Source organism: Athene noctua, chromosome 24 (assembly GCF_965140245.1).
Source record: "Athene noctua chromosome 24, bAthNoc1.hap1.1, whole genome shotgun sequence".
NCBI lineage: Eukaryota > Metazoa > Chordata > Aves > Strigiformes > Strigidae > Athene > Athene noctua.
The window spans coordinates 1,162,189-1,187,218 of NC_134060.1; the positions used below are offsets into that span (position 1 = coordinate 1,162,189).

A 25,030-nucleotide genomic window follows, 5' to 3' on the forward strand; every position below is an offset into this window, starting at 1 on the left:
GCGGGGGGAGAGAGCGGGGGGACCCCAGTGTGCGAAGGGGGCGGGGGGGTGCAGACGGAAAATGGGAGAGACTGGGGAGGGGGGCAGCGCGCGGGTGAGCGTGGAGGGGTGGTGTGTGTCCTCGCAAGCACGTGAGAGGGGGTGTGCGTCCACACGAGCGTGCAGGGGGTGATGTGTGTATGTATGAGTGTGTAAGGAGTGCTGTGTGTCCCCAGGAGTGTGTGCAGGGTGGTGTGCACGCATGCGCGTGCAAGGGGGGGGTGTGTCCTGACAAACGTGGGAGGGGCGGTCTGCGTGTCCACAGGAGCATGAGCGTGTGAGGAGTGGTGTGTGTCCACACACGTGTGTGAGAGGCAGTATGTGTCCACACGAGCGTGTGAGGGGCGGTGTGCGTCCACACGAGCGTGCGGGGCGCAGCACGGTGTTTCCCTCTCCCGCCGCAGCCGCCATGGAGGTCAGCCACTCGGTGAAGGAGCGCACCATCGCCGAGAACAGCCTGGTCATCCTGCTGCAGGGCCTGCGCGGCCACGTGGCCACCGTGGACCTGCGCGACGAGAGCACGGCCACCGGGCGCGTCACCAACGTGGACGCCTTCATGAACGTGCGCCTGGCCGAGGTGACCTTCACCGACAGGCAGGGCGCCGCCTCCCGCCTGGACGAGCTCTTCGTCACCGGCAGGAACATCCGCTACGTCCACATCCCCGACGAGGTGGACATCAGGGCCACCATCGAGCGGCAGCTGGAGGCCATCCGCAGGGTCCGCTACTTCGGCGGCCGCGACAAGGGCCGGAAGGAATTCCCTCGCGCCAAGCCCAAGTGAGCGCCCGGCGCTGCCGCGGCCCTGCCCGCAGCCGGGCCGGAGGGACCTGCCCCTTTGCCAGCCGCCTCCGCGCCGCGCCCCGGCCCCCTGCCCACGGACCCAGGGCTCTGCGCTGCCCCGGCCGGTGCCCGCGGGCGGGCAGGGTTGTATTTTTAATGAAGAACCCCGCTTGAAAGGGTCCGTGATCTCTCAGCTCGTTTCCTGTTGCGCGTCCCTGCCCCGATGGCCGAGCAAAGCCCGTCGGGCCGGGGGTTGCCGCTCGGCCGCGGTCGTCCCTGCTCCCGGGGACCGGCTGCTGCCGGCGTCGCTGCCCACGGGAGCCGTGACCCGGGGAGGGGGCTGGGGGGGCTCTCTCGCCGTCCGGAAAACGTTTCGCAGGAAGAGGGCGAGGCGGACGTCCGTCCGTCCGGAGCGGGGCTCGGCTCGCCGGGAACCGGGCAGCGCCCCCGGCCTGGGGGAGCCCGGAGGTGCTCGGCCCCGCACACGGGGAATGCTGCTGCCCCGGCCCCTGCCTCACCCTCCCCCGGAGCTCCGGGCCCGGGCGCCTCACGGGAGCGGCGGCAGCTGCCGCTTGGCTCTCCCCCGGGACCGCGCGTCCCTACCCGGGCCGGGGGCTGGCCGGGGACGGTTCCAGCCGCGGGAGCGGCTCATGGCGTCGTCTGCGCGGGCGGCCGCGGTCACGGAGGGGCCGCGGGCTCGTTTCCCGCTCCGCAGGGCCCGGCGGGGGGGGCGGGGCGCTCGGGGACCCGGCGGGGGGCGGGGCTGGCGGGGAAAGCGCCCGCCTCTCCTCCAATCACGGCGCGTTCGAATCTCCCGCGTGCCCACCAACCCCCTCGGCGTCCAGCGCCCGTCGGAGCAGCAGCCAATCGGCGGAGGGAGCCGCCCGCCCCGGCCAATCGGCTTTCGCGTCTTGCCTCCTTCAGCTCTCCGCGCCTCAACCAATCAAAATCCGCCGTAAGTACCCCCCTCCCTGTCCCCGGGCTCTCCTCCAATGGCCGCCGGCGCTGGCTCAGCCGCCCAATCAGCGCGGCCCCGCCGCCATCTCTGCGGCGGCCGCCGGGAGGCGGGATGGCGGCGGGGGGCGGCGGCGCGTGCGTCACTTCCGTTGCCGCCGCCGCGCAGCGCAGCGGAGGCCGCGGCCGGGCGTGGGGCTGCGGGAGGCGCCGGCGGCCGCGCCGGCCCCGGGGCCATGGGTGAGCGGGGACGGGCGGGCGCGGGCGGGCCGGGGCCCGGCGCCGCTCCGGCTGCGGGAGGGGGTGGGCGCCGCGGGCACCGCGGCCGGGAGGCGCCGCCGCCGCCGGTCCCGTCCGTGTGGGGCCGGGCGCTGCGGGGAGCCGCTTCGTTCTAATTATTCTGCGCCGGGTCCCGGTGGAGGCTCCGCCGCGCGGTCCCGGGATGGCAGCCCACGGGTGCCCGGCCGCCCCGCGGGGCCTGCGGGGCAGCGCCCTCCCGGCGGCCTGTGGCGGGGCGGCGGGGGCCGGGCGCTCCCGGGCCCGCGGGTGGCGGCCGCCGCGCCGGTCCCCAACGCGTGTGCGGTGGTGTGGGACCGCCGTGAGGGCGCCCCGGGGAGCGCTCCCCGCGGGGGGCGGCCCGGCCGCCCTGCCGCTGCCGGTGCCCCGGGCCCTTCCCAGCCGAGGGTGGGATTTCGCGTAGCGGGGCGGGTGGACCCGGCCGGGCTTAAAAATATCGCTCAGTCAAACTCAGAACTTTGTGATTTCCCCTCATCAGCGCTTCGGGCTTTGTCGCCAGCGCAGGTATTGTCGCAGCGCACTGACAGGGTCCGGGCTTGCTGAGGGGCAGCTTGTGTTCGGGGCTGATTTCTCTTTCAGTCTGGGCAGGAATTGCTTGATTTAGTAGTTCTGCACCTCTGCTCCGAGGAGGAGCCCGTGTGTCTCAGCAGGGAGTAGCTGAAGGTTGCGCCTCTGAGAGAGGATGAGTAAGACCGTCGTTACGGCCGGAGCTCGCTGCGGGAGCCTGACCCGTCCGCCCTGGGCGAGCTCAGCCCGGAGACGATACGGAGAGGCGCTTCGGGGTGTCCCGGGCCAGGCCCCGTTCCTCTCGGCTTGGGCCTTCGGGAGCGTCGCTGCCGCAGTCCGTGGGAGCGTTAGAGGTCGCGCACGCTGCTGTTGGAGGGAGCCCCTGGCCCCGTGTTTCTGCCCCGCTGCTCCCTGGTACGAGGGTTCTGGGGCTTGTCCTGGCCAGCTGCTCCCTCCTCTTGCCGCGGCTGCGCTGGTGCCGATGGTTCAGTTCTTTGGTAGTTTGGGGTCTCAGCGTGCGGGCTTAACACGCCGCCGTGTAGAGGTGTGCGGGGTGTCTTGGGCTCCAGCCTCGGGCTGTAACCCCGTGTCTGGGGGGAGACGGGGAAGCCGGAGCAGAGGCCGGTGCCCGGAGCGGCGGGGCTGAGCTGCCGTGCCTTTGCCACACGCCTGCCGGGGGGCAGCGGCTCCCGTCGGGGCAGGAGGGATGCGGGCTGGGTGCTGGCGGAGGGTGCCGGGGCCGCAGGGTGCGAGTTGAGGGATGGGGCAGGGTGAGGCTTCACCTGCTGGCACGCGGCCCTGGGCTGGGGCGCGGGATGTGTTTCCCCCCAGCGCTGGAGTGTTTGTGCTACATCCTTCTATTGTTTCTCCGTGGCATCCGCGCTAATGGTTTGGTCACATAATCACATTACTTAAAAGCCCCCTCATGTTCAGCTGCTTTTTATCCTCAGGGTGTTACAGAATCATCTCCTTTTGAAACCACGCGGAGGGGAGCCTTGTAGGCGCTCAGCTGCTGTTTGATTAAGGACAGCCCTATCGATTTTGCCTGAACTGCCGACTGTGCTTAGCCTAAATAAGAGAGGTGTTATCAGTCTGCAGACTCCGCGGTGCTCTGGCCTCGTACAGCGTGTGCCTCGCTGGTGCCTGGGAGCTCTCCAGCTGGGAGCTCTTGCTAGACTGGAGGAGGCTCCGTGCCCGTTGTAATTTTCTATGTGAAACAGTCTTTTTTTGTTAGTCGGGTACACGTTTGTGAACTTACGGTATCTGTCAGTGTGCTTTCATGCTACAAACGATAGTAACGTTACCATGGCAGTATATGTAGATAACTTAAATATATTTTCTTTCGATCTAGTTAGGGCTAGATGAGTAGATCATCATTAAAAACAGCAACCACACCTCGCTGTAAAGAAAGTGTCAGCACGTGTGTGAGTCATGCAGTAATCTTTGTGCGCATGAGGAAAGTCCTGCTGCAGTGGATTTATGGAATACTAGGTGTACACAGTAACATAAGCTATAAATGAAAAATAAAATCTCGTAATCCAATACGCTTCTCACCTGACGGTGACTTTCAAGGTAACGACTCCTGACTTCACGGGAGCAGCCCAAGGTCAGGAACTCGTGCGCTGGCAGAGCGATGCGGTCCGAGTGCTGTGCTTGGGTTTCTGGGCTCTTCTCCTGCGCCGTGTCCTGCTGTAGGTGCCCCTGCCGTGAGGATGTTGGGCTGGAGTGGGGATTTTTCCTGGAGGAGGTGGCCTGTGCTTCAGCGTGAAAGGGTTAAGCCGAAGTTGGTGTTTATGTAACCGAAGAGGGAACTCCCAGAGATGAGTCCTTGGCTATCGCATGTGTTGATGCATCAGGAGGGTTTAAAGCAAGCCCAGCTTGTTGCTTGCACTGTGATTACGTTGCTGGAATCCTGTGCTTCAGAGTTTCCCCAGCTGCCTGGGGGGGCCGGGAAGGAATTTGCTTTCCCTGATACATGATTTGGCCTGTGGAAGCTTTTTTTGTCCCAGAAGTTGGGGATTGGCCGCAGCTAGATGCGGGGTGTAGGCAAGGGGTACTGGGGTCCCTTTTAGCACTGTGGCCTCTCAAGTGCTGGCTGGGCCTTGCTCACGTACCCAGAATTAAACTAATCGGCAGGTTGGGCTGAGGAAGGGGGTTTTCTAGTGGTCGGTTCGGCAGGGGCTGCTGGAGGTGTTCGTGTCTCCCAGCTCGGCGAGTTCGTACTTCACCGGGTGCCCCAGCCCCTCGTGCTGCGCCGGCACCTTGGGATTCTTCCTTCTCCTTTAGTCAGAGAAACTCTGTGTCTGGTTTGGAGCGAGCTTCTCAGTAAAGGAAGAAGCTTGAATGAGTCTCCGCACGTTTCCAAGAAGTCTGTGAGTCAGGGCTCCTCCGTTTCGGGAGAAGGCTTCCCTTCCCGGAAGGGCTCGCGCAGCCAGCGGTACATGGGTTGCACTGGCAGCGCTGAGTCATCTGATGGGCTTTTATTTTTATTATTATTACTTCTCTTACACAACGCTTAAACTTCCAGAGCCTTTGGTAAACTTAACGTTCCTGTATATAGTGAATCCACCCCGGTGCTTTGCGGAGGGAGAGGAGCCCACCCAGATCCCCTGCGCCCCGCTGCAGCCGCTCCTCCTTCCCGCCCGCCTGGCTTGGGACCTGCCCTGTCATCCCCGGCCGGTGACTCCTCCGCGGGCCTGGCAGGTCCCAGCTCCGCCTGTTCTCGGGGAAGCTTTTCCAGTGGGAACGGAGCCTCTCTGTCCCTGGGAGCGCCGATGACTCTGGTCTGAGCTGTCCCTCGCTGGGTTTGCCCGGGGAAGGCGCGTGGCACCGCTCCGGGGTTGCTGCTTCCCGCAGCAGCACCGACCTGCCTGTCCCCGCGCCGGGGAGCTGGACCGTGCTCTGGGTTTTGCTCATTTAATGTTAGTGTTCGTGTAGGTTTTTAGGTCACGTCCAACATAGCTTCTCATGAGCTGGAATTTGCCACGAGCCAGGCTTAAATGTGAACTTTGATTAAATCATCACTGATAAATACTGCCCATATATGTAATACTAAGTGTGTGACTGAAGTGGTAAATGGTACTGCTCATTTGAATCCATTTTTTTTAGCTTTATTTTTGCAAAAGCTGAGGCCTGTGCTGGCTGAGAGGGGAGCAGACAGAGCCACTGGGACAAAAACCCTTGGACCGGGTCTCCGGCTTCACCCCACATGCCGCAGCAAATGTTTTTTTCTCCCGACAAAGACAGTTGGGCAGAACTGCTGCTGCGCTGCGTGGCAGGACCCCTCCGGTCTGGGGTGGGAGGTGGATGGTCCCCGAGCACAGCGTGACACTGTGCTTCCCCGGGCGCCCGGGGGGGCCACCTCCCGCCCCCCAGAGCCTGCGGGGAGCAGCGATCCCTTTGTCCCGTCCAGCCCTGTCTCTCTCCCACCTGCGGCCTTTCCAGGTCAGGAGCAGCAGGCAGGTTTTGGGTGCCGGCGGCGGGGCCAGTGGCACCCCAGTTTCCTTTAACGGTGTGAGCTCCTTGCTGGGGGAGCTCGTCCTCAACAGCCCTGACCTTCCAGCAGACACGGGCGGGCTCCGTCGTTGCTGCCGGTGCCCCGCTGGCAGCCGACCCCGTGGATCATCAGGCCTGTAGCCGTGGGGGCTGCCGGCCCTCACCGTGACGCCGTCAATGCCAACCACCTCCTTTTGTCCCCTTGTTGCGAGATAAAACAACAGAAAGTGTCATGGGGGTTGTATCAGCTGCTCCAGTGTCTTAACTAGTTTCTGTGCTGCTGAGTAATCCTGTTAACGCCCCAAAGGTACTTTTTTTTTTTTCCTGCTCTAGCTATTAGCTGTGGCTGCTGGACTGCAGGACTTGCCTGTTCTTTAATCTGAGATGAAAAGGTCATTTTCCTCCTCTTTTGTTTTTCTTTGTTGTTATGCTGGGCACTGGAACATCATGCAGTAACTCAGGAATTAGACAATTTCCTTAAGCTATGTAATTAAAAAACATTACATCTAGGTCTTAATTATTTGATTAATAACTCTAAGTCAGAGCTAGCACAGTAAGAAGCTTTAGGTGCATCTCCAGTAAGACGTTCAATATATTGCATGCATCGCATTAAAATTAAGTACTGAATGTTTGTGCTAAACTTGTAACTCCACTGTCTGTGAGAGAGCGTTTTTGTTACAGATGGCGGGACGGGGAGCGGGGTTGGTTTGGTTCAGTTCCTACACTTTGGTTTCTAGGGGAGCGGGCAGTGGAGCCACCACACCAGTATCTAATGGTCCTGTCCCTAGGATGAAGTGTTTTGAGGGAGAAAAGGTTTTGTTCTGGTTCTTTGCAGAAATGTTGGATGCTCTCCTGAGACTGATCCTGTTGTTGTTAATTTACTTTTTTTTTTTTAACTAGTCTTAAGAATTGGAAGGTCCCGGCTGTCTGTGCGGCTGCCTGCAGACAGAGCCGTTGCTGCAGGGGTGAGGGGATGCTCTCCACCTCTCATGGAAATGTTGTAAATTCTCAGCTTTGGGCTATTTGAAATCTCAGCTGTGCTGCAGTGTAACCAGTTTGCGTGGGGGACTTCACTTGCTCCCCCAGGACCGGGGGATAACACTGGGCTGTGTTCTGGGTGGGGCGGGAGTTCAGTTCCCATGTCCCACATGTTCCTTGTGTGGTTTTTCGGGTGCTCTAATGGGTACTGGCGAAGTGAACCAGCTGGGGTCACAGGTGTGTAACACCTGCAGTGTCTGAGGGGTAAACTAAGCGTTTGGTAGAGGTGGTATAAATTTAATTCTGGAGTGTCTGATTTAAATCCTTACATTTCTCCTTTTTAATGGGACCAGGTGAAGCACTGAATTTAAGTTGAATTAGTTTGATTATTTTTTTTCAAGAGGCCAAATATATATTGTAGAGAGGAGCTAACTTGCAGTGGGGATCTGATGAGAATAAAATTCAGTGTAGCCTTCTGTGCCTCTGGCAGAAGTTGTTCTGTTCGAGCCCAAACTTTAAGCATTAACTCTTACCGTGACTAAAAATTGCTCCCAGTGGTGAGGATTCTGTTGTGGCACCGTTGCTAACTTGGGTGTGTTTGAGACGCCGTTAAAAGCAGGCGGGTAGCCCCACGGGGCGGAGGTTCAAGTGGAGGTCGTGTTCCTGCTCTGAAGGTCTGTCTGGCATCACAAAATGCCCTTTGAGATTGGTGACGCTTGTGTTTGTCCGGCTGCGCAGGGCTGTGTGTCTGTGACTTGGGCGCTGGATTCAAGAGCCCTTTTATTCTCCCACGTAGATATCAGGAGCCTCAGGCCTTCTCAAAGCCAAAACACACCCGGGTGTTTCAAGCTGCAGAAGTTTTGGTGCATCCCACGTTATCGTAATCAAGAATAATCCAGAACCGCAGCATCAAGTGTATCTCGTTTCACATTACAGAGTCCTCGACCTTTCGACCATCCAGCCTTCTCCAAGGTGATGACTCCTGTCTCCTGAGACGTTGGAAAACCTAGTTTGGAAGAAGAGTAAAGATACAGTTGATGCTGAACTACGTGAGTCCTCCGATTATTTTGTTTACGATAACGCCATTCGCAGCAGCGATTCCTCTCCAGCCTGGATTGCACAACGGTCATTATCTCAGAGTTTCTGTGCAGTGGGGTTTCTCCAGTGGAAATGTTACTCATACGTTTCCAGCAGGGATGATGGTGTTGCAAGGAGTGGAGGATTTTATAAGGCATAATCAAACATTAGGTCAGAGATGCGGAATGAACAGAATAAGGAGCATATGGGGCTCAGGACTTTGTTCTGTTCCACGCTTCGTTCCGTTCCTGGTAACGCTTCTCTGTTGGAGATCTGGACGGGCTGGTGGAAGTCGGAGGCGCAGGGATGCGAAGTCTGCTGCAAGACTTCTCACCTTATCTCTCTTGCTATCTCTGATCTCGGTGACAGGTACTGCTAGATGAATTAATGCAATGAGATCACGCTTGTGTCCACAGAAAGGGTGGGACTGCCAGAGGGTAAACTTCATTCAAAGTATGGTGATTTATCGGTCTCTTATGTGGTGAAACACTGGGACTTTTTTAAAACAAATAAGTACAACCCAAAAATATTTTCCCAGTCTGCTGTAGTAACCTCTTAGGGAAGCCTACTGGGGCTTGGTTCTGACTTGCTCAGAGTAAGAAAATGGATCTGTGCTCAGTTCCTCCCCCCTGCCCCAAATCTTTGAAATGTTAAAGCAGTAGCATTTAACATCTGGGTATTTGTGAAAGTCTCGGAAACCCTTTTCCAAGAGGTAAAGGTGAAGTGGAGGTGTGTTGGGAACAAAACTTCAGTTTGCCAGAGCTGACCTGTGCTTGCAGTGAGCACGCGGTGAAGGTTGGCCTGGCAGCAAACTGAAGAGGTTCTTTCCCTGCTAAACTGAAGCAAGATTTTCCTTTGGGGAAGAAGTGTTTCGGTCACAAAGACCTGAGTTTATTTGGCCCTTTTAGGCACTGGTGCTGCGATACTGCCACAAATGCCCTTTAGATTTCTGAGCAGCAGAAAATGCATGTTGGAAATCAGATTTTCTATGATACCTAAGTAGGAGTTAGTCAAGCTTTTAGTTGTCTGTGCTGAATTCTCGTGGTGTGTTGGACCTTCAGTAAATACTTGGATGCAAAATGTGAGATTGACATTTAGTGGATTAAATTGTTCTTTGCATGGAGTGGTAGTGCAAGAGAGCACACGTACTGGCGCCACGGCGTTTCCTTTCATTGGAATGTCCATTAAAGGCAGGTAATAGTGTGTTAATTCTAAACAGAGCATCGATTCCTGCACACGGAGACTGAGTTTTGTACGTTGGATTCCAAATTTCAGCTGCATTGGATGTAAAGCATTAATAATACAGCTCCATAGATGGAGATGTAATAAAAAGGTTAGAGCTTCAAGAGGTACCAAGAGAGAGGGGGGACTTATTTGAAGACTAAAAATACATTTTTGAAAAAAATAAATTAACTGAATCTCACAATAACTAGCGTGGTTCAATCTTCTGTGCCCTTGCTGGAAAAGGTGACAGATACTGTTCTGTTTTCTGGTCAGTTCTGTGCTGTTTGAGGAACAGACCTGAGGCTTCCGAGTTTCTGGGCGAGCTGCCTGCGATGCCCGGCGGGAATTCCTCCGTGAAGGAACCCACGAGAGTCCCCAGGCTGAATCACAGAAGTAGACGTCCATACAGAGGATAACTTGGGCATTTTCTGCCAGAGTTTTTTGGAATATGTTAATTCACAAACTTGTTTTTGCTGTAAAACAAGCTTTAATTATTTTGACTTATTCCCACTATGTCTCTCAAACAACTGTTCTGTGAAATGTTGCTTTGAATAATGAGGCTGATTTATACCTTCAGTAACACATTAAGCCTCCAGCCCACAACTGGTCTATCAGTAATGAGCCATAGCTTGGTGGAGAAAGGCAAGTAGGCAGACACACGACTGCATCAGTAGGTGAAAGCCTTCCAGTACCAAATGAGGGATAAGATAAGAAATTAACGCAGTTGCTCATCAAACGTGATCTTCTTTCTCTTTCAAGAGCCAAGGATGAAGCGGCGAGCATCAGACAGAGGAGCTGGGGAAACATCCACTAAGGCAAAAGCTCTTTGTACAGGGATTTCTGGAAATAATGCCAAGAGAGCGGGCCCTTTTATACTAGGTAAGCAGGGAGGGTTTTCTTCTTCAGTTTTCAAGGTAGCTACTGGTTGCAAAGCTGAAAATAAAAGGCACTATAAAATGAGGCAAAGCAGATGTGCTCCCAGGTAAGATGCTGAACTAGACAACTCACTTGATGCGGCCCTTGGAGCTCCTGCAGCTGCTCAAGCGAAGGGGATTTGTAATACTAATACAGCAAGGCAGACGTGGCTTTTAAGATAAATGAGCCCTTTTACTTTTTTTTTAAAAAAAAAAACCAAAACACCTATATTCTTAAACCTTCTTAAAGAGCAAATCCAGGGGGCTTTTCGGGGAGAGTTCCGTAGAGGTGTTGAACCCTGCTTGCCTGGAATACGCTCTCAAATCAGCATGTAGGCAGCTTGGCAGTGTGCTCGTGGTCACTACAGACAGTAGGTGCTAAGGTAAGACCACTCTGCGAGCTTCTGAGAGTTGCTGGAATAGTTGCTGGTTCAGAACTCGTTATAACGACTGTCAAAACCTTGGGACTTCCCTGTGAAAACCAATGGATAATCCATTGGAAACCGACTGATTTAAGTTGAAGAGTGGAGACTGTAGGTTAACTTGAAATTTGGCTGCTCCGTGTACCTGGGCCGTCCCTGCAGAGGTGGCAGTTGGGTTCAGAGGTGTGGTAATAGCGGTTGCCATGGGTGTTGCTAGTAAATGGAAAAGCTGTACGGTTCAGGCATGCAGAAATTTGAATTTCGGAAAACAGCTGTGCCGTATGTGGGCTTTTGTTAAATGTTTCTCCGGTCAACAAACGAAACATCGTCCAGAAGGTTTTCAGAGTTCAGTACCATTTTTTTTCTTTAGATCATAATTTGTGGAAACGCACTTAGTCTGCTGAAAAAAAGGAACTTAGTTTAAACTAATGTAACTGCGTGACACTTGCACACTGATGTAACCCTGAATTAGTCACTGCTGCTTGAAGGAAAACAAGTCTGTTTTTGCTTTGTGCTGTTAGGTCCACGTTTAGGTAACTCCCCCGTGCCAAGTATTGTTCAGTGTTTGGCAAGAAAGGATGGGACAGACGACTTCTATCAGCTAAAGGTAAGCAAACTGCAGGGCTTGCAGATCTTCAGGGCTCTTTAACTTCAGCTCTTGTGTCGGGAGCCCTGGCAGTGGCGTGTGGTGCAGGCTGAACCGGCGCGCGCTCAGAAACCGCTGCTGGAACTTCCCCTCGGCGGGGCAGTTCTGCCAGGCAGAGATCTGGTGTCGAGATTAGGCCTGAGACGAGGCCTCTGTGGCTGCTGTGCTGCTCTGCTGGAGCCCTCTGATCTGCTTTTCTCCGCTGGGCCTGAGATAGGGGCAGATCCAGTGGAAAAAAAATCACCTGGGCTACTTGCAAAAAGCCACCTGAGCAGGTTTTCTGTGTTCATCAGCCTCCTGCTCTGCATTCTGCACAGGTGTTAGTTCAGACAAGCTTGTGGCAAGTATGCAAACATCAGCACAATTACATCAGCTGTTAAACACATGCGAATACCTGAAATCAGAGAGGTTGGGGGCATTTGGGTTTTTCTGGGAACTGTAAAGGTGTTTTCCCTTTTCCTGAAGATTCTCACCTTAGAAGAAAGGGGTGATAAAGGAATAGAAACCCAGGAGGAACGACAGGGCAAGATGCTGCTGCACACGGAGTATTCTCTCCTTTCCCTGCTCCACAGCCAGGAAGGAGTGGTTCATCACCACGGGCTCTTTCAGGTACAGCTGGTCACCATCCAGGTTGGGGGAATGCCAGGAACTGCTGTTGGCTTGTTTTTCTCACGTACAGTTCGTGCTGACCCTGTTCTGAGTGTGAAGAATTACCAGTGTGTGGCTGAGACAAACCGCTGCTGCTTCAAACAAGCACATTTGTGGCAGGAGCTTTTGAGGGTGAAGCGGGATGTGGGAAATGTGAGAACGTTCAGAGGTGGGACAGGCGCTCGGGAGCGTCCCCTTCAAATAGGAAAACAGCTGCTTCACTGGTGAATCAACCTTTAGAGCTGAATTTGTGCTTTCCAGTCTCTGTGCTGCTTTATGATGGCTTGTGAGAGGGGACAAATTGCCAGGAAACTGTTTCAGCAAATTAAACTAGTCGGTATGCTGATCGATGTGTTGTGGGAGTGAATTTGCTGCTGTAAACGCCTTCAGAGCTGTTTATGGGCTGGTAGGAATTACTGGTTTGGATGTTGGTATTGCCTTGCTCTCTGGTTAAATTTTGTCATCAGACTCTTCGCCTGAGGCCATTAAATAAGTCAAATGTCCAACTCAGCTGTGTCCTGTTTAACGTTACGGAAGAACTGCTAGTTGTATTTTAAGATTTCTGTTCTCATTAATAATGTGCTGGGTCCCTCCTATTCACAGGGTCTGTACCACTGTGTAGAGTTTTTCTAGGTTTTGCCTACAGGTGTCTGTGCTGACACAGCATACAGCCAAACAGCGTAGACTTCTCTGGCTTCTTTGAGATCACGTGTCTTCTTTTTTGAAATCCCCACTCGGGGCAAAGGTCAAGTGCTGGGATTGCATTTGCTTATTTTGAGATCACACAGTTGTTTATTCTCTAGTGCTCCGTGTGTAAGTACATACGCCCAGAGAGCTTCCCTGAACTATTGATCATTTGTTTGCCTCCCTGTAGGACCGAGCTTGTGAAATTATAGAAGATCTAGAAGCCAACAGAATGGTCAGAAAAATGAAGAAGCGCATTTGCCTTGTGTTAGACTGTCTCTGCGCTCACGATTTCAGTGACAAAACGGCAGATCTGATCAATCTGCAGCATTATGTCATTAAGGAGAAGAGACTGAGCGAGCGGGAGACGGTAGTGATATTTTATGATGTGGTACGAGTGGTAGAAGCATTACATAAGGTAAGATCTTTGTTAGCCCTTTCAGTGCTGGAAGGCTTCGTTTTCCCACGTTGGCGTAATAGATGTTTGAAAGCTTCCTCGTGCAGGCAGCGGCAGGGTTGCGGCGGATGGAGGTTTCAGCTGTTTCCCTGTAACCCTGTTCTGTGTAAGGCCTCGGGGCGAGCCATAAAAGAGCGTTCCCTTCCCTTCCCCTGCCCTCAAGTTTCTCGCTGATAACGTAGCATTTGTTGACTGTGGAGAGGGGCCAGCTGGACTGACTGCAGATCAGGTGAACTGCAGTGTTACCGGGTGGTCAGAGAGCAGGGGCTAATCCAATGCAGGAAGCACTTCAAGCGATTTCCTTCTGAAGCAAAATAAATCCCAACGGAGGAATTGGTTTCTGAGATCAGAACCTCAAGCTGTGAGTTTGAGATCAATGAACTAGAAATCATTGTAACAAAAATAGATTCTGCTGATGTTTGACTTCTTACCCTGTGACAAGGGACACCCGTCCTTCCTCGGCAGAGCGGTGAGCTGTGTCTGAAGGGAGCACCCATCGTACTGCTCTTACTGAGCCTGGACACTTGAGTTTCAGGTCTCTTACTAGTTCGGTCAAGTCTGTCTGTGTGTTCAGAGTAGCAAATTCGCTTGTTCTGTCCTTGTGACCAGAATCGAAAATGAAACGCGTGAAGTACCCAGGATGCAACCTGACTTGGAACCTTGACCTCGGTTACTTCGGCAGATGAAGATGACGTGATTTCAAAGGATACTTAGTGCTTTTGTCCAAGTATTATACTTCTAGAACAAATACACTTTTGCTCATGCTATACTATTATCTATTTTACAGAAAAATATTGTGCACAGAGACTTGAAACTAGGAAACATGGTGCTAAACAAAAGGTAAGTGTGCTGGAGAGCTGCTGCTCTGGCAGTTGTTCTTCTTCCCTGAAGCAGTTTTCTATTAGAAGCACAATCAAAGGCAGCACTTGTTGAGAGCGCTGTTGTGTGAAAAGAGCGAGGGAAATGGAAGCAGGCTGTGCAAAAATATAAATCCAGTTCAAAGTTATGTGAGTTAATCTCCAAAAATTAATTGAGCTTAACCTAGATAGTTCACTCTTCCACCAGGCTTAGTGACCCCCTGTCAGCATTTCTTTTGGGATTCAAAGTTCTGAAAACTATAGTAATACAGAAACCGGCAAGAGAAATACTTTTTATACATTTTTAAGAAAAAAATTAAAACGTGGTAAGTGGTTCTGTTGGCATAATTCACTTTCCCTCGTGCTACAGGAATTCCCAGCACTGCAGCCTGCACTATAATCACAGCAGTGTTAAATCGTTGACTGTTGCACTGCTGTGTTTTTGCTAGCAGTAAAATATTTACTTATCTAAACAAAAGCTCTTCTGTCTAGTCTGTATTTGTGCTTGAAATAGCTTCCTTGTTCCCATTAGCTGGTTTGATTCAAGCCTCAGTTTATAAGCCCCCGCGTGTCGAGGGGGCAGGAGGGACCAGCCCTCCGGAGCAGAGCGAGTGGCACCGCTGGGGCTGAGCTCAGCGGGAGCGAGAGGCCGCGTCCTGCCTTGCTTGGTGGCTCCTTGGAGGGTTTTAATTGTCTTGGGTTGTGTAGTTATTCAGTTGGCAAGCTGGTTCTGCTTCAGATACTCTGCTGTGTCCTTCAGTATTACATTACTGACTAAATATTTTGCGCTAACTTTAAGAATGAGTGGAATTCATTGTCTTTTCACACTGTCTGGTTTTCTGTGGAATGAATAAAAAAAATGGAAGCTTTAGGTCTGCAGGCTTCCAGAGTCTGTACAAAGCATGCAAGTTCGCTGTGGTCACAGCTTGGTTTTTTTTATTTCCTCCCTAATACTCTTTGAAAGCAAACAGATTTTACCTCCTGAGATTGAACGTCTTGGTTCCCCCCACATCTTGCTTTTCAGGGCCACCTGTAAATTGGTTTAAGTCATTTCTGTAGATCTGCTTTAGGATAAATCTCTCATCTTCTGCTTGCTGCTTTGATTCTCCTTCTTGCTAGGAAGAGGTAGGCAAAGGTTACTGCTTCAAAGGATCCACCCAGAGGTTCCCTTCTTGTCTGGGCGCAGTGTGCAGTGGAGCATCTTGCACAGAGGGGCCCCCATAGCAGGAGGGGGGAGGTATTTGAAGCTTTGAACACCCTTGCCAGAGCCACTCGCTCTATTACATATGATGGTTTTGCTTTTTACTAGCAAGACCATCAGCTCTGAGGAAAAGCTGTAGCCTCTACAGCAGTGAGTCATATGAAGGGGTGGGTGAGGTGTAAGAATAGATCACCATGGAGAGGAGCTGCCGCTGGGGCTGACCAGGCACGGCCGTTCTGTTCCTGCCGGGCCCGTTCTGCTGGAGGGGAGGGAGCAGCGTGTCACTGCAGGGTCCTGACTGGGCCCCTTACACCCTGGGCTAGTGAAGGTCCCTTGGCCGTTGTCCCCCGCGAGATGCGGATGTTAAAGCCTCACAGGTTTTCCAATTAGCCGGTGCAGTAGTTGGAAGATTACAGATTAGATCAGATTTCGGTGACTAAATAAAGCCAAGCAACCCTGAACATTTTGGTGTCCTTTAGAACACTTAGTCTTTTTAATCCTTAACAAATTGTGCAGATCGTTATTCAGCCAGGGAGGTCTCTTGACAGTTGAAACTAACACTTCTTAAACACAAGTCTGCCTTTCTTAATAATCAACTCTCCGTTGCCAACCCACACTTGGTTTTATTTCACTTGTCTCTTAGACTTACTGGAAATATTTCTGGGTTATTGTGACTGACTGAATTCATTCTCTCAGACTCTAGTTGTGTAATGCTTTTCAAGAATATAGAAACCTTCTCGACAGTGTTTTTCTCCTCCGTCCTTTAAGCTGTACATTAAAATCCAAATTATGAGCGACGTGGAAGATTTAATGCGATGGTAGTTTCGTAATGAGCTCGCTTTCCCTGGAAAAATTCATTAATTGGGGCTGGCAGTACTATAGGGCAGTGTAAGGGTATCTTAACAGAGAAGTTGTGTGTACCTGCAGCTCTTGCCTTTTCTGTAGGAGGTTGTTTAGGTGTTAATTAGGCTCTCTCCGCTCTGTGTACTGGGGTGTGAAGAACAGCCCTGCAGATCAGGTAAAACTGCCACCAGACTCCTCCTGTGGGATTGTTGGGTAACACAAAAGTGGTTGTTCTGAATCTGATCAAAGGTCCTGCACCTCATCTGGTGACACATAAGCAAACAGTGCATGGCAGCCAGGCATGGGGCAGCCCTTCTGCAGGGTGTTCCCCCTCAGCTTCCAGAAAATGTTGTGTGGAGAAGATGCTTTTAGGGATGGTAGTTGGGCAGCGTAGGGGAGAACCAGCAATTAAAATAAACTTCGTTAACACGCTCATGCCCTGCAATGGCCAGCAAGCACCCGGGTGCAGGTCCTGGTGCTGTGCTGCGGGCTAGGATGCTCCGGGGAGGCTGGCCGAAAGGCAGCTGTGTGGCTGCAGGGTGGGCAAGTTACATGAGCACCCTGTGCTCACAGCCAGGCTTCCGCCTGCCACTGGATGTGGGCATTGTCTGTAGCTGTAAGAGATTCTCTTAGTCGCCCTGTAAGAGCCTTGCAAGCCGTGCTGGTGGGTGGAATCCCCCCCTTCGTGCTGGAGGTGATCCCCTGCCTCCACTTGTCCTTTCCCAGCACTTCAGGCTTCCCAAAAAGCCCCAGAGACACACACCTCTGTGGTGCTGTTAACTTCTGCCCGTGCTGTTCGGCTCGGGCAGGATGGGCCTTTTCAGTGATGCCTTCTGATTCTCCCCAGGACTCATCGAATAACCATAACGAACTTCTGTCTTGGAAAGCACCTGGTGAGCGAAGATGACCTGCTGAAAGACCAGCGAGGGAGCCCTGCCTACATCAGCCCAGATGTGCTCAGCGGTAAGCACACCCCTTCAGCCCTCAGTGGGGGTTCACAGCCCCCTCTTCACGCTTGTTTCATTTATTTGTGCCTCTTGACAATAAATGAAAACCACCTAGTTCTGTTCCCATATGTAACCTGCCTTCTGGGAGAGCCTCCTCATTAGGGTCCAGTTATGAGACTTGGTCTGTTTTTCCAACTGGGAAGGCAAGGAGGGAAGGAGCGAGTGTAACTCTTTTCTTAAGGCTAGTCTGAACTTCAAAGCTAATGAAAAGCTCCCTGCCTGCTCCTAAGTAAGTCCGACTGCAGACAAGGCGTTCCGTGTCCCACGTCTGAATCTTGTTCCTGAGGCTTCACTTAAACCGCAGGTAAATCCCTTGAGGGCCAAAGAGGCGATGGGTCCAAATCCCACCATGCTGTCAGTTTACTCCAGACTGTACACTGAGAGGAGGAGTTGCTGCAGCTGCTACTTGCTTCCAGAAGGGAACTGTTGTTCCTCTGGGCAGCTTCTGGGCCGACTGAGAGGAGTTACTTAAAAATAAAGGAATGATGTCGCCAGGCCAGAGCAGCAGTCTGTCTGGGCTGCATCTTGTGTCCAGCAGCCTGGCCTGTGCCTTGTCTCCAGCAGAGGCCTAAAGCAGAAGTCTGGCAAAGAACAGCTTTCCTTCATGTCCTCCCACCTTTTAACTGTTTCCAGTGCGTGAGACTCTCAGAAACAGATGTGGTTTCTGTCTGTTCAGTTACTTCAGGAGGTTTCTCTTCCATGAGCTCTGAGATCTGCTACTGTGCTACCTTGTGTGCTGGCGATAGCTGAGCAGGCACTGGTGGTGCTGTTTGTCAGTGCAGTGACCCAAGGCTTAGTTTTGGGGTTTTCTTCTCATCAAGGATGCTTTTACAGCTGGGACTGTGCGTATGAAACATCTCTGTAGACTCCAGGTACGGTGCATTAGCTCGTGCTGCGGAGTACTCCCGGTGAGCCCAGATAAAATTCCCTTTGGATGAAGCTGAACTGCACGTTGCAGTCCAAGATCACCCCTTGTGCACCCCATTGCCTAAGGGTTACCCACCCGCAGGGCCGAGCTAGCCTTCGGGGGTGGGAAAGTGCCTCAAACTGTGCTCGGTACCTCGTCAGCACTGACAGTTGTCCGGCCAAGTCGGCAGTACGTTGGGCAGCGCCGCTCGCTCCTGTGCGTGTGGCTGCTGTGAAAGCCAGAATCCTCGCCAGCCTGTCGCGTTTGTTTATGCGAGGATAACACCTAGAATACTGGAAACACCTCTGCTGAGGATTGGAGTTACTTGTTTCTGGCATCCCAAGCTCTTGTACTTCAGAAATGCCCTCAGAGGGAGCTTGTCCTGAAATTTCCAGCCCCGGTGCACTCCCCTCAGTAAGTCTGTTGTCAGGTTTACAGGCAGTAACAATAAATGTAGCTGAGCTCTTCCATCATGATCTGCCGGGCAGGTTTGAGGCTGCTTCCCTCCTGGGCAGGACTAAGCCAGGAAGGGAGCAGAGGCAGCGGGGAGGTGGAACGTGTGTTTTTTGCAGACCTTTCCTGTTCTGCAGGATATCCTGAGGCCCCTGTAACCACATGGACGATATGAGCCAACTGCTCTGCAGGAGCTTGGAGCAGTTGCAGCCCAAGTGGCTGGTGTCTGGTGAAGGCTGCCTGGAGCGGCTCCTTCCTGCTGGTCCGGGGCACTGCTCTGTCCTGGCCTTCAGCCCTGCTGCCCTCCCTGCCAGCCCAGCTCGGCTGCAAGCGCCCGCCTTTCTTGTAACAGCTCTCTCGGAGGTGGATTGACTGGCCTGTCTGCAGGCCACGCACCCCACGGCGCCCGTCGGGCGTCTTTGCTGACTGCCCTGACAGCTGAGCCTGCCCGAGACCCCGCAAGGCGCAGCCTTGGCTCAGGGCTGCCTTGGCCTGACCTTGGGGCGCGATCACGCCCGAGGTGGCCCTTCCCCATGGGGCTCCTCTGCGGCCCCATCCTGTGCTCTTGAAAACCAGAAGGGCTCAGTCTGCAGTTCCCCTCCAGGCACGGAGGGAAAAGTTACTTGAGGACATTCCAGGCTTCACCACCACCTTCAGACTCTGAGCATCCCTCTGTCTGCATTGCTCATGCTCCTGTGCAAGAGGAAGCTAAAACGCCTGAAGACTTAATCATTGTTTTAGGTCTCCAGGAGGAGCTGTCTTCTGCTAGGAGATAGCTTATGTTTTATGGCTGCTGAAATGTCACCGCAGGAAAAGCTGGAGGAGGAGGGAGAGGTGCCTTTTTTTGAGCGTATAAAGCAAAGAATAATTAGTACAAATAACAAATGCTGCAGCAGTGACTCACTGTGTGAGTCAGAGGAAGCCATTCCCTCGGTCCTGTGCTGTGGTACAGCACTGGAGTTTAATTTTTTGACCCTCATACATGCTGCTCTTGGCCGATTTGCTGTGTGACTGAAGGGGCTTTAGAGCAGCATTTCCATCGAGCGGCTCCCGGGGCTCTGCTGGGGCTGCAGCAGCTCTGGGGAACACCTCTGCCTGGGGGAGGCACCTTCCTGCACCCTCCGTGGCTTCCCAGCGGGCTCCGGTGGCCACGGGCTTGGGTCTGGCCAGTGGGCAGAGTCCCCCCCCGCTGGGCTTGGTGGGAGCCGGGTGTGGGGAGTCTCAGTCTGCGCTTCCCCGCAGACCTGCTGGGCAGCCGCCGTGGTGAGGCTGCCCTTGGTCCTGCGCTGCTCGTGGCCAGAAGAGCCCTTTTCTCTCTCTCTCTCGGGCTTGCTTTCCTGCGTGCCCCTGCCTGTGCTCGCTGGCCCTTCCCCTCCCTCCTGCCCTCGCCAGGCCTCGCAGCAGGGTGACAGTCCGGGGGGGTGGCGAAGGGCAGTGACGTGGGAACGCGGGCGCGGTGCCCGGTGGTTCTTGATGCTCTTGGGCCCCATCAGGGCCGTTCTGCAGGGACAGCCCCGCTCTGCAGGGAGGGGAGGACACCTCTGTGGAGACGAACGCTTTGGTTACTCACACCTTTGAGAGAGTTGTAGCGTCCTGCGGTGGGATAGTCTGGCACGTTTTGGTGAATGCTGATTGGGAGGGACGGTGTGCAGAGGCTGCTCCGGAGCCTTCGCTGCTGGCGGTGGGCAGCAGCGTGGGAAAGGCTGTTTGTTGCTTTTGTCTCCTTGCAGGACGGCCGTACCGTGGAAAACCCAGTGACATGTGGGCGTTGGGCGTGGTGCTCTTCACCATGCTCTATGGCCAGTTCCCCTTCTACGACAGCATACCTCAGGAGCTCTTCCGCAAAATCAAGGCTGCCGAGTACACCATCCCCGAGTGAGTACAGCCTGTCCGCGGAGCCCCGCTCCTAGTGCCTGTGCGGGCGGTGCTCTGGGCCTTGCTGGGATGGCTGGGACTGGAGGGGCTTCAGTGGAAGCCCCCGAGGGTTGCAGCAGTAATTAGAGCAAAGACCACGCACAGTAGACACCAAGGAAGCCGCAGCAGAGCTGGGAGCTCTCGTGCGAAGGTGAGAACGGCCCCGTGCTGCAGGGACCGGGAAGGGACCTCGCCGTTAGCTCTGGGCTGCCTCGCTCAGAGCAGTGGTGGCCCCTCCAGTTGCTGATCTGCGCTCCCGCACGTCCGTCCCGCTGCCGCCTCGGGCTCAGCGCGTGTTCTCTCTCTGCCAGGGATGGACGGGTCTCAGAAAACACTGTGTGCTTGATCCGAAAACTGCTGGTTTTGGACCCGCAGCAGCGTCTGACGGCTTCTGAAGTGCTGGATTCTCTCAGCTCCATCATAGCATCATGGTATGTGCAAGAGGAGAGACGGGAACATGGCGTCTCTGGCCGCGGGCTGTGTTATTCCAGCTGCGGCCAGCAGACTGCTGCCAAGCAGGACACCAGAGGGGGATCTGAGAACTGCAAAAAACTTTAAATCCAGCGTCTCATCCACTGGTGCTGCTGATGGGTACGGCCGGAGCGGCCTGTACAAATGCTTGTGACCAAGGTTGGACTCTAAAGCAGTAACGTTACAGAGCAATACTGGGGTACAGGAGGGCCTTCGCTGATGTGCCCCCTTGGGCTCCCCAGGTTTGATCTTTTTTTTTTTTTTTTTTGAAGAAAGTCTAATGGTCAGGAATAGCTCACACACAGATGCAGCCAAACAGACACGTCCTGCGAGGGTGCAATTAGCACTGCGTTGTGAGCTCAGTGAGAGCAGGCATGAGAAGAGCAGGAGCTGCCATCGCGGGTGGGAACCCACGTGCAGGGTGGGGATCCCTTGTGAGGGGAAATCCGACTCCAGGCCTGGCACAAACCAACTGGGATGAAATTCCAGTAGCACACTCCAGCAGAAATGGGTCCTGCTGGTGTTTCCTCGGTGCAGCCCTCTCTTGTCAGCCCGTGACCTTCTGTCTGTGCTGCGCAGCATGCCCAGGCAAAGTTCTTGTGCTGCCTGTTGAGTCAGCAGCAGAGTCTGTGATTTTTGGAGCTGTGGCTGTTTTCGCTCCTACCTATGCACAAACTTGAGAGTTCTACATCCTGTTTAAAAAAAAAAAAAAAAGGCAGCTCTGGGGGTTATAAAATTCAATTTCCCTGGTACAAAGTTATGTTGAACAGTGTCCTTTAGTAGCAGAAGCTGGTGTGGCCCCCACAGTGCTCTGTGCTGGGCTGTGGTGGCCAGCCAGGTGGGATTGTCCTGGCCAGGGCGCTGGGCGAGCCGGGGCTGTGCCCCAGTCCCTGACGCTGTGCTCTCCCCACAGGCAGTCCATGTCCTCGCTGAGTGGCCCTTTGCAAGTGGTGCCAGACATCGATGACCAAGTGGCTAACCCTGAAAACCCCCAGGAGGTAGGTAGGGGCTCCTACTTGCCCTTCCACGGCGCCGCCGTGCCACGTCTGTGCGGTGGAAGGAGGCAGCAGCCCCCCGTGGCCCCCCGAGCCGGCGAGGGGAGGCCGGGCAGGACCCAGCTGTGGCCGCAGCTCCGCGAGGGGCCGAGTCCATGGGAAGGGAAGGCTCGTGCCGCTGGGGCCGGGAGCGCCGTCCGGCTGGCCGTGCTGCTGGCCGCGGGGCTGCTCGCTCCCCCCTCGCCCACAGCTGGGAGAGCCAGGAAGGGGACTGGAGTGGTGTTGGCTCGGGCTCCCCGGTGAGCTCTGTGATGGGAGCAAACATCCTGTTTTCTTGCCAGTGTATTTTGTTGGAAGTGAGGGGCGGTGACCTCGCTGCCTGGGGACGGCCTCGGAGATGCCGCAGCCGTGAGAAACCCCTCGGCTGGGCGGGGGAGGTGGGGGCCGGCTCAGGCAGCTGCGGGCTCCCAGCGTCTGGCAGGGCTGGGATGAGCTGGGTGGCGCCGAGGGCTCCTGGGGGTCCTGCCTGTACTGGCAGCAGGTCGGGGTCTGGCGTTAAGACTCCGTTATCCCCCGGTAGCTCGGGGCCGTCGGAGCTGTGGGACCCTGCCGTGTTGCTGTGGCTCTGACGGGCGGTTCTCTGGCAGGTGAAGGTGACGGAGGAGTGCTCACAGTACGAGTTCGAGAACTACATGAGGCAGCAGCTGCTCTTGGCTGAGGAGAAGAACACTTTGCATGAGGCCAAGAGCTTCCTACAGAAGCGGCAGTTCGGGAACATCCCCCCGGTGCGACGCCTGGGCCACGACGCCCAACCCATGAACCCCTTGGACGCAGCTATCCTGGCCCAGAGGTACCTTCGGAAGTAGCTTCCCACACACCCGAGAGCACAAGCACCACCCTGCAGTCTGCCTTTCACGTCGCCTACTACAGCTCAACAGCAATACCGGTGTCCCGTGATGGAGAATAATGTAGCAATTCTTCTGAGCTCTGTTCAGGGACACGCACTCACACTCGCTCTGGAGGGAGAAGACTTGGAAAAGCTAGTTTTGGAAGCAGCAACCTCTTGGCATCTTCTGGAATCTGTTTTTTAAATCGAAGCCTAGATGACTAATCTGCTTTTAATCATGACTGTAATCTACCTCTCTTGTCTTTTTAACCATGCTGTTCTCTGGATCGAGCAAAGCCTGTGGGAAAGGAGAAGACTACCAAGGGTGAAGCTGGTTTGCTGGCACAAGTCGTGGCTGTGCAGTACGGCGAGTCGGCTGATTGCATCCGCTCCGTATGGTTTGAATAAGCTTAGATTGGTCGGGGTTTCTCGAAGAGTTTCTTGAAACCTCCCACTTCCCTTCATCTGCATCAAATCTTTTTCTGTCCTTAACGTGCCACCCGGTTTGGCTGCGGTGTCTAGCCCTGGGTGGCCGTGGGGGCTGCAGCGCGCCGAGGCCTTCGGGAGCGGCACAAAGAGCCGCCGGCGGCCCGGTGTGAGCGGGGGCTGCGGGGGGGCCCGGCCCCCGCCTCGGCTCGGAGTCGTCCTCGCGGGCGATCGCCGCAGAGATCGGATCTCGTCCGCAGTTCAGAGGTTTTGCAGGACTCGGCCCGGTGCGGCCTCTGACGTCTTTCCCACCTTTCACTGATTCTTTTAGTTTCATAAGGATATATGATTTAATCTTATTTTTCAGTAGCTTATCTAAGGTGCAGTTAAAATTGCATTAATTCTGATTTAGCATTTTCACACTTCAGTTGTGGTACAGATATAATATATGAGTTATAATGTGAAAAAGCTTCCCAAAATAATCTGCCTAGAATTAGGAAGGGGCTGGCTGAAGTCTCTACTGTGTTTGTTCCCCAGCTTATCTTGCCCTCCCAGCCTCGCCGAGCAAACCTGGGGCTGCCTCTGCCGCCCCTGCGCCGTGCTGAGGCGGGAGAAGGACGTCCCGGTTTGTCACCTCATGCCACTGGAAAGTGTTTGCCTGTGCTGAGAACAGGAACGATTGTTTCTGAGCCTCATTTTGTGAACTGGATGCCCGTCTTGCCAGATGAACTGTTCTCGCACAGAGGTCCCAGGGCTCCCCGGCTGCCTCCTCCCCTGCTCCCAGCCCTGCGGCAGCTCCGGCGTCGCCCCCCTGCCCCCCTCGGCCTGGGTGCGAGGAGAGGTGGGAGCAGGGATGGGAAACGCCGCTGTGGCCTCGGCTGGGGGGGCCGGCCCTGCTTGTTTGGGCCAGCTCTCCCAGCCCGGTGAGCGCGGGCAGGGAGCCAGTAGCAGATCTGTTTGTAGCGTGTCGTTGCCTTCTCTTGCCCCGGGCTGGGGCCGCGGACTGCGTCTAGCCTGGGCCGACCCCCCAGGTGTCTTTGTGGGGACGTAGGGATGGACCTGAACCTCCTTGGCAGCATCGGGCATTACGTCCTGCCTGCGACCTCGCCGGAGCCGCTTGGCAGCGGGCAGGCAGGGAATTGTGAACACTAATACAGACTAGAACAGTTGCACCAACCCCAGCCAGCTGAGCCAGTAGCCTCAAGTCTTAGCCTTATTTATTTTGAAGATGGTAGGTCTGTCCTGGCACACCCCGGTGTGCCCCCGTCACCCCCCTGTGCCACCAGCAGCGGAGCAGGGACCCCCCAGCACCCCTGGGGCCCCGACCCCCAGCTGGGACCCTGCTCTCTCCATCTGGTTTTCTCCCGTCTTGCTCCCATCTCTTTATTATTTTTTTCTTTTCCCAAAGTTAAAGCAATATTCTGGGGCCTCTGCAAGGCTGTGTCATACCCAGTGTTCCTGTGCACCAGTCATCGCCAGTAAATCACACTTGTATTAACTCAAACTGGAAGAGGAGGGGGTGCGGGGACGGCAGGAGCGGCTGGGGGGGTGCGGGCGGAGGGGCCGTGCTGCGGGAAGGAGCCTGTTGTAAGAAAAAAAAAAAAAAAGAAAAAAAAAGAGGAAAAAGATTTGTATAAAGACATTATTTTTGTACTACATCAAAACTACTCCTGCATGTCGGCAATAAAACTTCATACCGAGAGCCCGGCGCGCAGCGACCCTGCGGGGACCGGCGGGGGGGGGGGGCGCTGTGCTGGGGGGGTCGGGGGGGGGTGGGCTCGCAGCCCCGGGGCCCTGCAGCCCCCCCTGCCCCTTGCTGAGCCGCGGGGGGGCTGCGGGGCCCGGACCCTGCCCACGGGCCCGGGATGCTCCGGCAGCGGCGGCCCGGGCAGGCCTCATCCCGGCGGGGTCCCGGGGGAGCGGGCCGGGGCTGCCATTGGCTCCGGCG

At 54.9% G+C, this 25,030-nt stretch overlaps 2 protein-coding genes across 3 annotated transcripts; both read left to right on the top strand.

Moving 5' to 3' along the window:
- The first annotated feature begins 448 nt into the window (after positions 1–448).
- On the top strand, positions 449–1,000 carry LSM10 (LSM10, U7 small nuclear RNA associated). Its single transcript, XM_074926193.1, has one exon. It carries the CDS (start codon positions 449–451, stop codon positions 818–820), a length of 372 nt encoding a protein of 123 aa, XP_074782294.1. The 3' UTR covers positions 821–1,000.
- A 908-nt stretch (positions 1,001–1,908) lies between these two features.
- On the top strand, positions 1,909–24,777 carry STK40 (serine/threonine kinase 40). Of its 2 annotated transcripts, XM_074926013.1 has the most exons (12): positions 1,909–2,013; positions 7,987–8,099; positions 10,111–10,230; positions 11,209–11,294; positions 11,799–11,942; positions 12,856–13,083; positions 13,910–13,962; positions 16,871–16,986; positions 20,121–20,265; positions 20,616–20,735; positions 21,689–21,773; positions 22,418–24,777. In XM_074926013.1, exons 3-12 carry the CDS (start codon positions 10,119–10,121, stop codon positions 22,634–22,636), a joined length of 1,308 nt encoding a protein of 435 aa, XP_074782114.1. In that variant the 5' UTR covers positions 1,909–2,013; positions 7,987–8,099; positions 10,111–10,118; the 3' UTR covers positions 22,637–24,777. The 2 variants fall into 2 exon arrangements, with proteins under 2 accessions (XP_074782114.1, XP_074782113.1); XM_074926012.1 differs by lacking the exons at positions 1,909–2,013; positions 7,987–8,099 and adding an exon at positions 8,182–8,496.
- The last annotated feature ends 253 nt before the right edge of the window (positions 24,778–25,030 follow it).